Source organism: Sus scrofa, chromosome 6 (genome assembly GCF_000003025.6).
Source record: "Sus scrofa isolate TJ Tabasco breed Duroc chromosome 6, Sscrofa11.1, whole genome shotgun sequence".
Lineage (NCBI taxonomy): Eukaryota > Metazoa > Chordata > Mammalia > Artiodactyla > Suidae > Sus > Sus scrofa.
Genome location: NC_010448.4, coordinates 4581304 through 4596547, shown reverse-complemented (window position 1 = coordinate 4596547; position 15244 = coordinate 4581304). Strand labels below are relative to the sequence as shown.

Below are 15244 nucleotides of genomic sequence, written 5' to 3'. Positions count from 1 at the left end.
GGCATGGGGTCACCATCCTGCGTGGGACATGGGCAGTTCCTTAGGTGCTGGGGCAATCGCGCCCTGGGCCCTGTCCCTGTGCAGTCGCGTGGGGGCCTGGGGCCAGTGGAAAAGCACCTGCCCAGGTCACAGGAGTGCCCTGCAGCCCCCCACCCACCCCGAACAGGAGAACAAGCCGCTGAGAACAGCTTTTGCCCCATTCACAGCTTCCCCTTGAGACATCAGGGCTCTACTCTCCAGCACAGGGGTCACCGTGGACTGGGATCCAGTGACAGGCTCGGCCCACCCTTCCTGCTGTCCTGGGAGGGAGGGGCTGCCCTAACTTCGGGTGAGCGAACAAAGAGGATGGAAAGCCGAGGCCAGAAGGGAGGGAAGAGGCAGGCTGCTGTCCTAGGTCCGCGGAAGGACACCGAGGCTAAGAATAGCACGCGGAGGTTTTCACTGTGTCAGCACCTTGAGGACAAGGACCTTTCAGGGCCAAGGTCACAGAGCAGGGAAGGGGCTGGCAGCCGGCTCAGGTGTTCAGACCCGGGGCTCGTGCTCTGAGCCCAGTGATACCACCTAGATCCCGTGCACCGCGCCGCTGGAGCCCTTCCTCCCCCGCCGACCGACCGCTGTCCCAAACTCCGGAGGTCGGGGCGGGGGCTTAGTGCTGGGGCAGGAGGTGGGGGGCGTTCCTACCTGCCTCCCTGAGCTCAGACGTCAGGGGGCGCCAGCATCGCCCTTGACCGCGGTCCATCCTTGGCCCTCGTGTTTGATGTGAGCTCGGTCGGAGGGGGCACGCCTGGAGGAAAGATGGAAAGCCATGTCCCCCGCCCTCATCTCCTCAGGTCCCGCCCAACCCCACTGCGTTCCTGCCTGGGGGCGAGGCCTGCGTAGTTTCCCTGGGCTGCTCAGGCTCAGTGCTCACTGACTACTCGAGTTTTTCTGGAAAGCAGAGGACCGGCGCTTGGGTCCCCCGGTCGCTGCTGGACACACATCGCTTCAGCTGTCACACAGTAAGCCCAGGTCACATGGTACACAAGACGCCTGCTCTGTTTTGCTGGTGGGGAAACTGATTCTTAGAAGAGGCTCATTAACTTCCCAAATCTTGAGAAAGCAAATGGGAAACATTTGAAACCAGTTAGGTGTCAGACTCCGAAGCCACTTACTACACTGCCTGGCTCTAGGGTACGACCCTTGCCTCCTGAGAGGGGTCCCCGGCTAGAAATGGCGAGTGAGTGACAGTGCTGACTGGCCGCTGCCAGGGTGGGAACTGCTCCATAAACTCAGTTTTCCCGGCACATGTGCAGGTTCCGAGGCTGGCGTCCAGGAGGACGCTGTGACCCCTGCAGGGTGTGGCAGATCCAGGTGGGGCTGGTCACAGAGCACTCAGAGAAGAGTCCCGTGTCCCCCTCATGGCGTCGGAGTCTCCCCACAGCCAGGGCGCTGGGGGGCAGAGCCCCATCCCTGCCCCCACCCCTCATGGTCAACTAGGTACCCCCCACCCCCGCTTGGCCACTCCCTGGAGTGAAAAGGAAACAGACTATGTAATTTAACCCCAAATCAGTCCCCACCCCAACCCTGCACCTCACAGGACAGGCAGCCTGGACTTTCTCAAGCCTCGGTTGATTCCCCTGTAAATGGACGCGTTTGAAAACGTTAAGCTAAGCCAAGGGAACCAGACACAAAAAAGCCACAAATCTTGTGAGTCCATCCGTATGGAAGGTCCCAAAAGCAAGAGACAGAAAGCAGCTCCCTGGTTACTGGGAACTGGAGAGAGGGCGGGATGCGGCGTCGCGGCCATGGGTCCTGGGTTTCTTCGGGGGCGATGGTAACACACAGGCTAGCTATCAGGATGGCTGCGTCACCGTGCATCTGCCACACACTGAACCGACACTTTAAAGGGTGGGCTTTGTGGTACGTAAATTAATTACACCTCAAAAAAATGCAATACAGCTGGAGAGGCTGGACAAAGACAACTCCAAAATGGTTCTGTCACCACCAACTGGACACAGACACACACACAGAGCATGGCTGCTGCCTACCTGGAGGGAGGTGTCCGCTCTGGCTCTGGCACTGCTGGTTTCTGGCAGACATCCCAGGACAGCGGAGGAGTGGCCTGAATCCAGCAACATCATCCAGGGGGTCCCGGGCCGGGTCAGCTCGGGCAGGCATGGCGACACGGGAGCAGCTGGCCCCATCCTCCTCCCCACCCCAGCCCTAGGCAGACCCCTGCTCCTCTCACCCATAGGGTGGGGTCAGGAAGGAACCACGGACCAGACAGCACACGTGCCTCCTGGCTCTTCGGTCAGCCAGGGGAAGGGGAGGAGGCTCTCCTTGGGGCACCCCTTCTAGAGAGGGGCCATGGACAGGTTGTGTGGATGGCTCTGGGCAGTTCCTGGTCAAAGGCAGGATTCTGGCATCCCTGTGCCCTGGCCGGAGACCAGCTTGAGGGCACTACCATCCCTAATAGGTGCCACCCCAAAGTTCCCCTGGGCTCTCGTCCATCAAGCCATGCCCTCACCTCGTGTCTTTGACCCCAACACCCCAGAGCAGGGTTCTACCTCAGGTTATGGGTTCAACTGTGCCCCCAGAAATCTACCTTGAAGCCTTAACCCTGAGAACCTGTGCATGTGAGCTTACTGGGAGATAGGATCTTTGCAGGTCCCAACTGAGTGATCAAGTCAAGTTGAGGTCGTAGGAATTCGGCGGCCCTGCCCACACCTTGCCCCTGACGTCTAGCCTCCAGCCTGTGAGGGGAGGCATTTCCACCGGGAAGCCTCCAGCTGGGGGTCACGGGCAGGGCAGCCGCAGGACCCTGAGACCGTCCTGACCACTGTGCCAGAAAACCCTCCGAACCAGCAGACGCCCAAATGAGAAGCCGGGAAAGGCGGAAGGTATGTTTTGCCAGCACCTTTATCGTGATAGTACACTGCTCTCACGGCTGCACGCGGGTAGTTGAGCAGGCCGCCCCTCAGAGCAGCTCCAGAACGGCAGCCACCGTGCTCTGCCCGAAGATGAACGTGCCAACCAGCACGGACACCACGCCCCAGGCCTCCAGGCAGCACCTGCCAAGTCAATAAACCCTCATCAACACGTGCTGTGCCGGAGTTTTGCACAGATGAGACGATGGCATGTAAAAAACTTAGGATGGGGAGTTCCCATCATGGCTCAGTGGTTAACGAATCCGACTAGAAACCATGAGGTTGCGGGTTCGATCTCTGGCCTCGCCCAGTGGGTTAAGGATCCGGCGTTGCCATGAGCTGTGGGTCACAGACGCGGCTCGGATCCCACGTTGCTGTGGCTCTGGCGTAGGCTGGCGGCTACAGCTCCGATTCGACCCCTAGCCTGGGAACCTCCATATGCCGCGGGAGTGGCCCAAGAAATGGCCAAAAGACAAAAAAAATAAAAGGGACAGGAAGCCCAATGGAGTCGCCAATTAGGAAACAATTCAAGTTATCCTCACCGACCTGTTATCCTCACCGACCTGTCGGGATGGGTTTCTGAGACAATGGGGAGTAAAGTACTCAAGCAGTTAAACAAACAAACAAAACCCAGCAACCCGCTCACCCCATCTGTTATTCACAATCTCATTCCTCCCCAGTATTTTTTTTCTCCCCAATATTTTATCAAAGACAAACGCAGGGAGGGAGCTGCTAGTTTCCAAACCCCCTTCTTTCTGCTTCTTTTCTGTGGCAGTGGGAGTTAAAGCCCCCCAGCAGTAAGGATGGAGAAGAGAGCCCTAAGTCACACAGATGGGAACCACGGCTGGGGGACCAGAGCAGAGGCAGCAGAAGCTGGTGGCCACGAGGCCATGTCCTCAAGGCTCCATAACATAAGGAGAAGTGGTGCCGAAGGGGCCGAGATATAAGATTCTGGTGAAACAGCAGGGGTATTTATGGCCCCATTAACAAAGGCCACAAGGACCCGTCGTCATGGAAAGGCCATTTCCAGTCAAGTAGCATCACAGGCGGCTCAGGGCGATCCACTCCACACCGCCAGCTTAAGGGGGCAGAAAGGCAGATGTGATCGGGCTGCCGGCTCCTCGCAGCAGCTTTGATGGATCAGAAAGCCCTAAGGCAGCGCTAGGGTTAAAAAGACCATTAAAAAGCCTATCAGTAAAAACCGCTGTGAAGCCGGGCGGAGGCCCCACACAAAAGCATCTCGACATGAAAGGGGCGCCAGGGAATGAACCACGCTGGGGGCCAGGCAATCAGGCGGCGCTAAGCTCAAGTCAGCTTTAGAGACATCCAGAAAAATGCTTCTCTACCCAGGAGGGAACCCGGCCGAGCCTGTCCTGCCGCCAAGAGCGCGCTCAGCTCCAGGGGGCTGGGGGAGGGTAGACGGGCCCAGGCCGCAGGTGGGAGCCTCTGTACTGAGCCCAATGATGGTCCCTGAAGCTCACATCCACCTGGAACTGGGCAACATGACCTTGGATGGAAATAGGGTCTCTGCAGACGTAATGAAGTTAAAGATGTGGGAGGGAGATCACTGTGGCTTGCGGGGGGTTGGGGGGGGGTCTGAAGCCCAATGACAGGTGTCCTCACAGGACAGAGGCAGAGATGGGGGTGATGCAGCCATGGGCCGCAGACACCTGGAGCCACCAGAAACAGGAAAAAGTCATGTCTGGAATCCCCCCAGAACCTGTGGAGGGTGCATAGCCCTGCTGACACCCTGATTTTGACCTGCAGGCTTCCAGAACTGTGAGAAAATAGGTCTCCGTTGATTTAAACCTCCTAGCAGCCCTAGAAAACGAGTTAGTGTCTCTTGTTTCACAGATGCAAAAACTGGCCTCAGTTTTTACATCTGTGAAATGGGATCAAGAGCCGCACAGATTCCCAGGTCCCCGGCACTGGCTGAGCTGCGGCCCGACAGCTGTGCACATGCCCTTTCTCAGAGGGTCCAACTGGGCCCCTCAGTGCCGAGCACAGGGCCCAGGCCCATCACAGGCTGACCCGCAGGAGGGCACTCTGCTGAAAAAGGGATGGGCCATATTCTCATGTCCAACCAGCAACGTGAAGAGGGAGGCGGTGTGGCTCCATGGCCAACCCCCGCTCTGCCCTTACTCGCCACCCGCCTGCGGGCCAGTGTCCGTCTCTGCGCCTATAGGATGGAAATGTCCCAGCACCACAGGCGCAGGAGGGTAAAGGGCTTAGCACAGACGTGGGGCCCAGCACCAAGGCGTCATCCAACCAGGACCTGCTGTCGCCCTAACAGGATATGTTGCCCTGGTGCCTGGGGAGTGTCCATAACTCAGGAGTCTGTGGGCCTCAGATCCAGCCTGCACCCACCCTTCCCGGGTTTGCATGCAGGATGGAGAAGGATGCACATGGGGGCCCTCCGGGAAGACCCCAAGTCCACAAGCTCCAACCACAGACCACAAGCCTGGGAGTGGAAGGGCGGGCCTCGTGCAGAGTGAGGAGAACGCGGTGTGCTGGGTTGGGATCGAGTCCTGGCCCAGCCACGCCACCCCAGGCCCTCCTCCCAGCCTGGCCAGCAGTTCCCTTGTCAGTAGGAGAGCAGGAGCCCCGCAGGCCGGAAACACACCCCGGGCCCGCCTGCCAAGCCCTCTCACACACTTACCTAACTTGGGGTCCGACGGGCTCCACGCTGATGGCGCAGATGAGGCACAGACCTGCGGAGGGGGCACGCGGTCACCCCAGCTCTCCATTGCTGAACCCAAGCAACCCTGAACTCAGGAGGGCTCAGCTGACACCCGGCGTCCCCAGGGACCCGAGAGGCCAGCAGAGCCTTGGCCTGAAGTGGCCTATGGGCTCACCCTGCCTCTGACGAGAGGACACAGCTATGGGGTCTGCATCAACACCCCCTAACGCCTTGGCCTTCGCCCTGACAATGACACGGCCCTCCCTGCTAGGGCTCTGATGAGATGGTGTGAGTCAAAGGCCAACCTTGGGGCCGGACACCTGGGAACCATTTGACAATGAGCAGTTGGCTTTGTCATTTTTTTCCTTTTTTTTTTTTTTTGGCTTATAGAGGCATATGGAGGTTCCCAGGCTAGGGGGTGAATCAGCAGCTGCAGCTCCCAGCCTACACCACAGCCACAGCTACACTGTGGGATCTGAGCTGCGCCTGTGACTTACACCAGGGCTCATGGCAACGCCGGATCCTTTACCCACTGGGCAGGGCCAGGATCGAATCCGCATCCTCACGGATTTGTTACTATTGAGCCACGACGGGAGCGCCTTTCTTTCTAATAGTGCTGCTGGAATGTGAAGCCAGATGGCTCTGCTGAGGGATCCTGTGGATCTAGTCGCTCCCGTCCTGTCCGGCAGGAGAAAATGGCTAAAAGGCCCCACAGGACATGGGCATCCAGCTCACTGTGTGTGGGAGACTTAAGCGCAGACCTGGACAGGGTTGGGGCGCAGTCAAGGGAGGCAGCCAGGCGCTCGGACCCACCACTCACATCGGAAAGTGCCAGGGGCTGCAGGGGTCTGGGGCCCCATGAGCGCCCCCTTGCCTTGGCCTCCCTGGTCTCCAGAGAAGAATAACCCTCAGGCCTATTCGAACGGATTTTCCCCTCTTCACTAAGGCTGGGAAGGTTCCCTAAGGAGCCATTCATCACGGAAATTGTGTCTGCCTCACTGGGGTGGGGGCAAGGAAGACGTTTGTGGGGGGCTTCTGAACCATATGAGTTTCACGTAATCAAAAACGCTTAAATAAAATTGTAGTTCCCATTGTGGCTCAGCAGAAACAAATCTGACTAGCATCCCTGAGGACGCAGGTTCGATCCCTGGCCTCGCTCAGTGGGTTAAGGATCCGGCATTGCTGTGGCTATGGTGCAGGCCAGCAGCTGCAGCTCTGATTCGACCCATTGCCTGAGAACCTCCATATGCTGCAGGTGTAGCAGTAAAACAAACAAAAACCAAAAGCCACTTCAATAAAATCAAATCCCACAGCGAGTGGCAGCAGTGGGAGGGCTAACAAAGCTGTGAGGTCGACTCAGCTCTGCACCCACCAGCTACTCCACCCAGGAGGGCTCCGGGCCTCAATCTTCTCATCAGTAGGACGGGGTGATAACAGCACCCGCTCGCCCACCCAGGTACATCCTTGAGGGCTGTTGAGATGGTCAGCGAGGGAAGGCGTGTGAAGCCCTGGCCCCGCGCAGGCTCAGTAAATGGGGCTGGGAGCCACCCTGTCTACGCGGAGCTTCCGCCCCCCACACGCGGACCCCTACGTGGGGCGGGCCTCCCCAGACAGTCACGGGGCAGGACCAGAGGCGGGCGGCCCGGGCAGCAGGTGCCTCACCTGGGAAGATGAAGATGAAAAAGGAGCTGATGCCGCCGATGATGCCGATGATCTCGCCGAGGTCGGGCAGGAACAGGGCCAAGGCGAGCGTCCCGGTGACCCACAGGACGGTCAGCGGCATCCGGACCCACGGCCCTGAGGGCTCGACCAGGGCCCGGGGCCCGCAGGCCCAGCAGCAGCCCCTCCTCCAGAAATCCTGCAGCACCGACCTGGAGGCCACGCACCGCAGGGACTCCCGGGCTCCTGGGGGCTGCAGCCCTGCCCCCGGCCCCCCGCCACCCCGGTGGCCTGGAGTCCCCCCCCATCACCCCATCCGCTCGGCAGGGCAGGGCCACACCGGGGCGCAGGTGTCCCCTGAGCTGGCCTCACCTCCCCAGGAAGAGCACGATGGGGTAGACGGTCACGATGGAGACGGCGAAGAGGACCCGGGCGACAATGATGACCCCGTCGCTGCCGGGGTAGGACATCAGGATGTCAGCCGAAACTTCCGTCCCGAAGGTCAGGAAGCCGTAAAGGCCTGCGAGTGAAAAGGGGGGAGGCCCGGAGAGCTGATTCGAGAAACGCGGCTGCCCCATCTCAGCTCTGACACACTGACAGCATCTGGCTCTACCCCTGCTGAGGTTTTTCCCCAGGAGCTGATAGAAGGTTCTAGAATCTCCCCAGGCTTTCCTGCTCTCAGTCTGCATGATCCTCCATTCTTTTGACTCAAACTCCTCCGGGCACAACCCTCCCTCGTCCTTCCAAAGAGCTCATGGGCCCGTCTGAGGCGCGTTCTTGTGGGTGTGGATTGAACACCCGGCTGTGCCTTCCGGCCCCGTCCATCCCACTCTCACAGCACCTTGAGAAAGAAGCTGGCCCTGCACCCATCTTCCTGATGGGGGAAACCAAGGCCCAGGGCATCGACAACTCTCTGGAATAACACAGCTTATTATGGCAGAAGTCAGGTCCCTCCCCTGTCCTGAGACAGCATCTCTGACCAAGAGCTCTGGCTCTTCTCCAGCCCTGGACCATCTGGAAGGATCCACAATCCTTGGGTCCAACTCAGAAGTCACAGCTTGGCAGGGACCTCCCCTGCTTAGACCGAGGTCACCGAGCACATTACTTGCATAACCACAGCATCCAAAGCACCTGATCTCTGTGGAGCTGCAGGATTTCCTGAATCCGAGGCTCCAGGAACAGACCAATGAGAAAGAGCTGCTGGCCTGGAGAAAAACCTGTGCCAGACCCTGGGCGGTGTTCTGGATGTGCTGTGGGACCTTGGGTGTGGCACAGCCCCTGTGAATCACCTCTGAAGACCTTCTGCCTACTGTGCCAGCTGTGAATGCCCAAATCCACTGCACCCAAGAGAGTGTTCTGGAAACCACTCTCTAGATGCTAATGCTACCACTATCATCACTATTGCCATCCCATCAGACAGGCAAGGCTGGGGTTGGGGCCGGGTGTTAAGAGCAGGGGTTTGGAGACAGGCAGGCCAGGGCTGGCATCTCAGCTTTGCCATACCAAGTTGGCAGCCCTCTGAGCCTCAGGGTCCTCGTCCAAGGATCGTGGACTTTCCTGGGGGCTGTTGGGGACTAAACGAGCAAAGGTGCTCAAAAGACTAGCCCTGCGCCCAGGACATGGTAAGGTCTGTATAAACGCTATTATTATCCCAGATCCTCTGGCTCCACGCCAGGTCTGGGGTGCCCCGGGCAGGCCTCACCTGTCAGCGAGTAGACAAGGCAGCAGGCCAGCAAGGACAGCACGGACACCAGGGCCCAGTGCCAGAGGCTCTGGTTGCGCATGCTGCAGTAGATGGACACAGCAGCTTCGTGACACTGGAAGGCAGAAGCAGGGCTCAGTGGGACGGACCGGTTGGGAGTTAGAATCAATTGGCACCATCTCAAAGTCTCAATGGCCCCCAAACATGGGACACCACCCAGTGCCCACCAACAGTAGAAGCAGAGGTAAATGATCAGATTTTCCTATATGGACTATTACACAGTACTGAAAAAGGGTGATCACGACCGCACACCTCAACACAGAAGAACCCCACGGCTGACACGTGGAGCAAAAGCAGCCAGAGAAGGGAATGATTCCAGGTACGTGAAGCTCAAGTGAGAAGCCAAACCAGCCAGGATCGGGGGTTCTCAAGTGCAGCACTGCTGACACTGGGGGGCGGTCCTGTGCCCTGTGGGATGTGACCAGATGCCCTGGCCTGGACCCACTAGATGCCAGGAGCACCCCCTCCCATGACCATCAAAAATTCCACAGACATCGTCAAATGTCCCCTGGGGCAAAATCACCCCCAGATGAGAGCCACCACTTAGAGTGACAGAGGGCAGAGAGGCGGTGGGGTGGGTGGGTGCTCTTGAGTAGAAAAGGTGTGTGGGAGCCTCTGGGGTGCTGATGACCATCTATGTCGTCACCAGGGTGACGGTGACCAGAGCGATGGTTTCACAGGAGTACATGTAATTTATATTCTTCCAGATACTCTACCACAAAGCCAATTTCTTTGTTTGTTTGTTTTGGGGCCACACCCACAGCATATGGAGGTTCCTGGGCCAGTGATCCAAACCCTGCAGTGACAACACTGGATCCTTAACCTGCTGCACCACAAGGGAACTCCCACAAGTACAACTTTTTTAAAATATAAACTCCACATAGCCAGTGCCAAGAGCGCACATGTGACATGGACTGTATTTACCTGGGCCAGGTCCTGGCAGTCGTGCTTTACCAGCAGCCGGGGAGACCCTGGGCAGCCAGGGCTGAGAGGTGCGGCCGCATCTGGCTGCACGTATGGGTTCTGGGCCCCTCCCAGGCTCCCGGGACACAGTTCTCACCACCGCATCTTTACTGCTGATCCAAACCAAACCTATGATCCTCTCTCCCGCCCACTCTCCAGGCTCAAGAGGCCTGCTCCCTTCACACAGCGAGCTCCGTCCGCCCCTGTCCCTACTCGCTGCCGCAGGGCCTTTGCCTGTGTTGTGTGCCCTGCCTGGGCCCCTCCTAGTCCAGCCAGCTCCTACTCCTCCTTTGGGAAAGCCCTCCCAGCCGAGTCCACTCTCCCGTGTCCCCACGGCCCCCCCCTTGTGAGCACATTTGGGTTTGCTGGTTCAGCTCCGTGGTGACACATCCAGCTGCCCCACTCACTCCCGGCGCACAGCCTGGCCCATGGCTAAAGGACACCCCACGGTCAGATGTCCAACCATCCTGCTGCTCCACCTCCGTGCTGGTCAGTGCCCCTCGGAGCCAGTCTGGGGTACCCAGCAATAGGCCCCCACAGTCCCCACCCTCACGGATCATACACCAGGAGGGGCTGATTCCAGCCACAGAGGCGGCGTCCAGCCCAGGGCGAGCTTGCTCACACCGTGAATGATGGCTAGAGTCAGAGAGCCTGGGTTTTCTGCCCCGGGACCTCCCCGACGTCACAAGAGCTCGCTGACTGCAGGCCGGCTCAGCACTGGGGGCTTAAACCCCCCAACACACACACACACACACACACACACTCACTCACTCAACCAACAGGCAATAGAACTCAGGATCAACACTTTCGCCTCCTGTACCAGAACCCAGACACTTGGGGGCGGGGGGGGGGGATGCTCGCCAGTGGCAGGATGGAGCCCACCCTGCTTCCTGTTTGTCCCAAAACGCCTGGGTTGTGTTTCTCCTGCTCTTGCTCTGGGAACTAAAGCTCATCTTCTGAGGGCAGGGCAGGTATCTAGGATCCCTGGTCACTAAGTGACGGGATGCAGGGCAGAGGGACACGTAGTGGGTAAGTGGAAACCCACTTGTCCATGAGGTGAGGAAAGGAAAAAGAAGCTGTGCTCTAACCAGACAGTGGAATATTATTCAGCCATGAAAAGGGACACTGTCCTGACACATGTACAGCAGAAATGACCCTCAAAAACACCAGCTAAGGGAAAGAAGCCAGTCACAAAGGACCACACACTATGATTCCACGTATATGAAGTGTCCAGAACAGGTACATCCAGAGAGATTCGTGGTTGCCAGGGCCTGAGGGATGCTCAGGGGGGAATAGGGAGAGTGGCTGGTAACAGGTCCAAGTTCTTTGGGGGGGTGATGAAAATGTTCTGAAATTGACCCTGCTGTTGCACAACTCTGCAACTATACTAAAAACCACTCAATTTGCACACTTTAGAGAGGCAAGCTGTATATCACAAGAGTTACAGCTCAAGGCTGTTTAAAAGCAACAAGGGAGAGGTACCGAGTGTGGCCAGGCTGGCCGGGAGCAGAGCCTACACCCCTAACCCCTGCTCCCCCCCCCGCCCCATTTTCAGACCCCTCGCAGGCTCAAGGGGGTGCCCTGTTCCTATGCGTGTGGGGAGGGGGGTGTTGGAAGTGGGCCAGAGGGCCTCGTGATGACAGGTGACCTCCTCTTCCCTGCATAGCCCCTCCAGCCTGGCTCCTCTCCTCCCCCTCCTTCCTCCCACCCTCACCTGCATCTGCTCCCCCACCCCAGACCCCTGACTCCCCAAGCTGGATGCTGGCAGCCCGCCTCTGGCCTCAGCAACCAGTCCTCAGCCCCACCCCCCCCCTGCAGTTCACATCTTTTCCTAACTCCCGGCTGGCTCAGCATCCGTGTCCCTGGAAACTGCAGCCCAGGCCTTGGTTGCTAGGAGACTCGGATGAAGGAGCCCAGGCAAAGGTGAAGGGAGCGCCCCCCACTCAGCATCTGGAAAGCAGTCCCCCACCCCTGCTCCGCGCGAGCCTGCCACACCATATGTGCTCGGGCACCGGGGAAAAAGCTGGTAAAACTCCATCCAGACAAACAGTTGACAGAAAATCATCGCTTTACATCTTTCAAAATATTGGGTGGGTGAGAAGAAATGTGAGAAATTCTGTAAGCGGCTTTCTAAGCGACAGAAGCGATCCCGAGATTCATTTATTTGAGAGCGACATGGAAGTGCTTCAGGATTTGTTTTTCCAAAAATGGTTCTCAAAGAAAATACCAGATGAAGAACTGAGAGAGGAGCGGGCTGACGCCAAGGGAGGAAGACCCTGGTGCTGAGAAGCGGAGATCCGCTGGCCCTGAGCCGCCTGCCCTTGCGAACTTGGTTTCACTTGGGCAGCTTTGCTGCTGGTGTGGGGGTAGGAGGTTGTTTTTAGGAGAGAGGCAAGTCTTTCCTAAAATACACAATGGGAGGAAGGAGGCAGCTGCCACCTGCTAGGAGGCAGGGAAACCCTGAGGGACCAGAAGGCAGGGGGCAGAGCCCACACCCCCATGGCACCCATCCAGCGGGGATACCTCCCCTGTGTGGCTCTCCGTGCCCCTCTCTGTAGCTGAAACACCCCCTGACCTGGCCGCCCCCCACACGTTCCTCAAGACTCCCTTTTGGCACCAGTGCCTGGAAAAGGCCATCTCTGAATCCGCCCACCCAGGGCTGCATGGGAAGGCCTCCCCGCCCCCCAGTCCACGCACGGAATTCCTATCAAATTCTCTCTCTTCCGCCAGGCACTCCCCACCTGCACACCTCTCCACAGTCCCAGCCCCAAAGCCTCCAGGCCCACGCAGCAGAAGCCACCTGCGTGGAGGCATTCAGAGTGGACGGCGCCAGGTCCCCAGGGTGGCCACATTGCTCCAAAGACTGTGCCGAGGAGGGAACAGATCCCAGACCCAATAAACGTGCTGCTGCTGCTGCTGGCTGTCCATAGGGCCGGGTTCCCAAGTTCAAGTGGAAAATTCACGGCTCACTGAGCCCGGACGCCAACCCACATGCACGTCTCTAGAAGGCAGCCCATCTCACCCCAGAAGGCGTCTCAACACCGCCTCCCCAGACCGCAGCCACGCTCTCCCCAGGGAGCAGGCGGTCCCCAGAGCCTGCAAATGCCACCCTCCTCAACACGACGCCAAGATTACCTGAAATCCAAAGCAGATGGTAGGAAAGACACTAAACACAGAGGTCCAGGAGGCAGGACTGCAAAACAGATGCGAATGGGTGCTTATTACAAAAAGTTAAACTCCAAACAACTTCCAACTTGAAGATGAGTTTTTTGTTGCTATTGTGGTTTTTTTTGTTTTGTTTTGTTTTTTGGTTTATGGCTCCACCTGCAGCGTATGGAGGTTCCTGGGCCAGGGGACTGAATCCAAGCTGCAGCTGCAGACCTACGCTTTAGCAACACTGGGTCCTCTAACCCACTGCACCAGGCTGGGGATCGAACATGCCCAGCTACAGTCAGATTGTTAACCCACTGCGCCACCGCAGGAACTCTGAAGGAGTTTTAATACCAGAAGATGTAATTCAGCAGGACTATAAGAGAGATTTTAATAACCACGTCCACTGCCAGGTTTGCAGGGATGGGAAAGGCTGCATGTTAAATGCTGTGCTAAGTACACCTGTGCCAACATTTGCCAAACTGACATTCCTCTGCCCTGGCAGGACTTGGCAAGGTGTGGCTAGAAGGATCTCCCAGGCTGGAGGCTGCCTGCTCCCAAGGAGGTTAGGGACTGGGGGCACAGATAGCATTCATCTAACAGACACCAACAGGACAAGGATGGTTTGACCTCCAACCCTGCTGCCAAAGATGACTGAGGTGAGTGTGACGCAGAATCTTCAGGTCCAGACCTCTCCATGGTCCCTGAAGGGTAGCCCTCCCAGCTCCCTCTGACAAGGAGCTCTAGGTGCCAACTTCCAGCATCTCTGGGGACACAGAGCGGAAGGAGGCATACACAGCCACTGCTGTAGAATCCGGTTTCCTGGTTGTGGTGGAATAATGGCCCCCAAAGAGGGTCACATCCTAATCCTGGGAACCCGTGACCTTACATCACACAAGGGACCCTGCAGATGTGATGAAAGTCAGGACTTGGAGATGGGAGATGACCTAGACCACCTAAGCCCGGCCTGTCACAAGAATCGGTGCAGTCAGTGAACCTTCCCCAGCTGTGGTCAGAGGGAGCTGTGCCCACAGAAGCGGGATCAGAGACCCGGAACGTGGCTGGCTTTGAAGATGGAGGAAGGGGCCACCAGCTGAGGAATGTGGGCACCTCAAGGAGCTGGAGAAGACAAGGAAGGGATTCCCCTCTAGAGCTTCCAAAGGGACCACAGCCCTGCTGACACTTTGATTTTTAGCTCAGTGAGATCGTTTGGGACTTCTGACTCCAGAACTGGAAGATGATAAGCTTGTATGGTTTTAAGCCACCGAGCAGAAGGTTATTTGCTGCAGCAGCAAAGGACACTAGCACAGTGGCATCCCCCTCTGTGCTGTGTTCCGGGGGCCTCCTAACTCTGGATGCAGGTCACAGAGCCTCCCAGCCAAGCCCCGCCCTCCCAGACTTTCCTCAATGTCACTGTCAACTGATGGCCCAGTTTGCTATCCGCAACCACGGGCACAGCACCCACGTTTCCCCTGTTCCATCTGCTGGCCTGCGTCGCCTGGGCCACATGCCCTGTCCCCTCCTGTTTGTGAGGATGAGACCGTGTGGGCTCCAGCCTTGGGGACCGCGTCTCCAGAGCACACAAGCCCTGCTCTGTGGACCCCAGGCCGCAGCTCAGCAGCGGCCCTGGCCCTCTCCCCATCGAGTTTCCTTCCCGAGGGACGAGCCCGTCAGTGTACACGCGTGCTGGGGCTTCTGTGCCCCCAGCTGCTGCCACTCCTCCCTTCCCCTCCTCAGAGGAACTCTCTCTCCTGTCTCCTTCCCTCTCTCCCGAATCCAAGCCACCGCCTTGTGCCCACCTCCTGTCCTGACAAAACCCAGTCACATCAAGAGGGCATTTGGTGGCGATCACCCCAACCTTGAAACCTTGTTCACTGATTTCTGACAGCCACCCTCTACCACCCGCCATCCTGGGTTGTGGTGTCCCCCCTGCACCCCTAGGTTATATCCACTGGGAACCTCAGAATGAAGTCTTATTGGGAGCAGGGTCTTTGTAGGTGTAACTGGTTCAGCTAAGATGAGATGGCACTCGCATAGGGGAATAATCAATGATGGTTTCCGGAAAGAACACACACACACCCAGGGAGCAGCCCGTGGGACGACAGAGGCAGAGAGCAGAGCAAA

The 15244-nt window shown here is 58.0% G+C and overlaps 1 protein-coding gene across 3 annotated transcripts in view; it reads right to left on the bottom strand.

Moving 5' to 3' along the window:
- The window catches only part of SLC38A8 (solute carrier family 38 member 8), a 29701-nt gene continuing 17337 nt past the window's right edge, over positions 2881-15244 (bottom strand). For 2 of the 3 annotated variants that reach the window (XM_021093735.1, XM_021093736.1), the window contains exons 7-12: positions 13106-13163; positions 8948-9062; positions 7618-7765; positions 7249-7457; positions 5566-5617; positions 2881-3050 (exon numbers count right to left, since the gene is read on the bottom strand). In XM_021093735.1, the coding sequence (XP_020949394.1) occupies positions 2957-3050; positions 5566-5617; positions 7249-7457; positions 7618-7765; positions 8948-9062; positions 13106-13163 (676 nt within the window). In that variant the 3' untranslated portion in view covers positions 2881-2956. The remainder of the gene's footprint in view (positions 3051-5565; positions 5618-7248; positions 7458-7617; positions 7766-8947; positions 9063-13105; positions 13164-15244) is intronic. The other variant, XM_021093737.1, reaches the window with a different exon arrangement.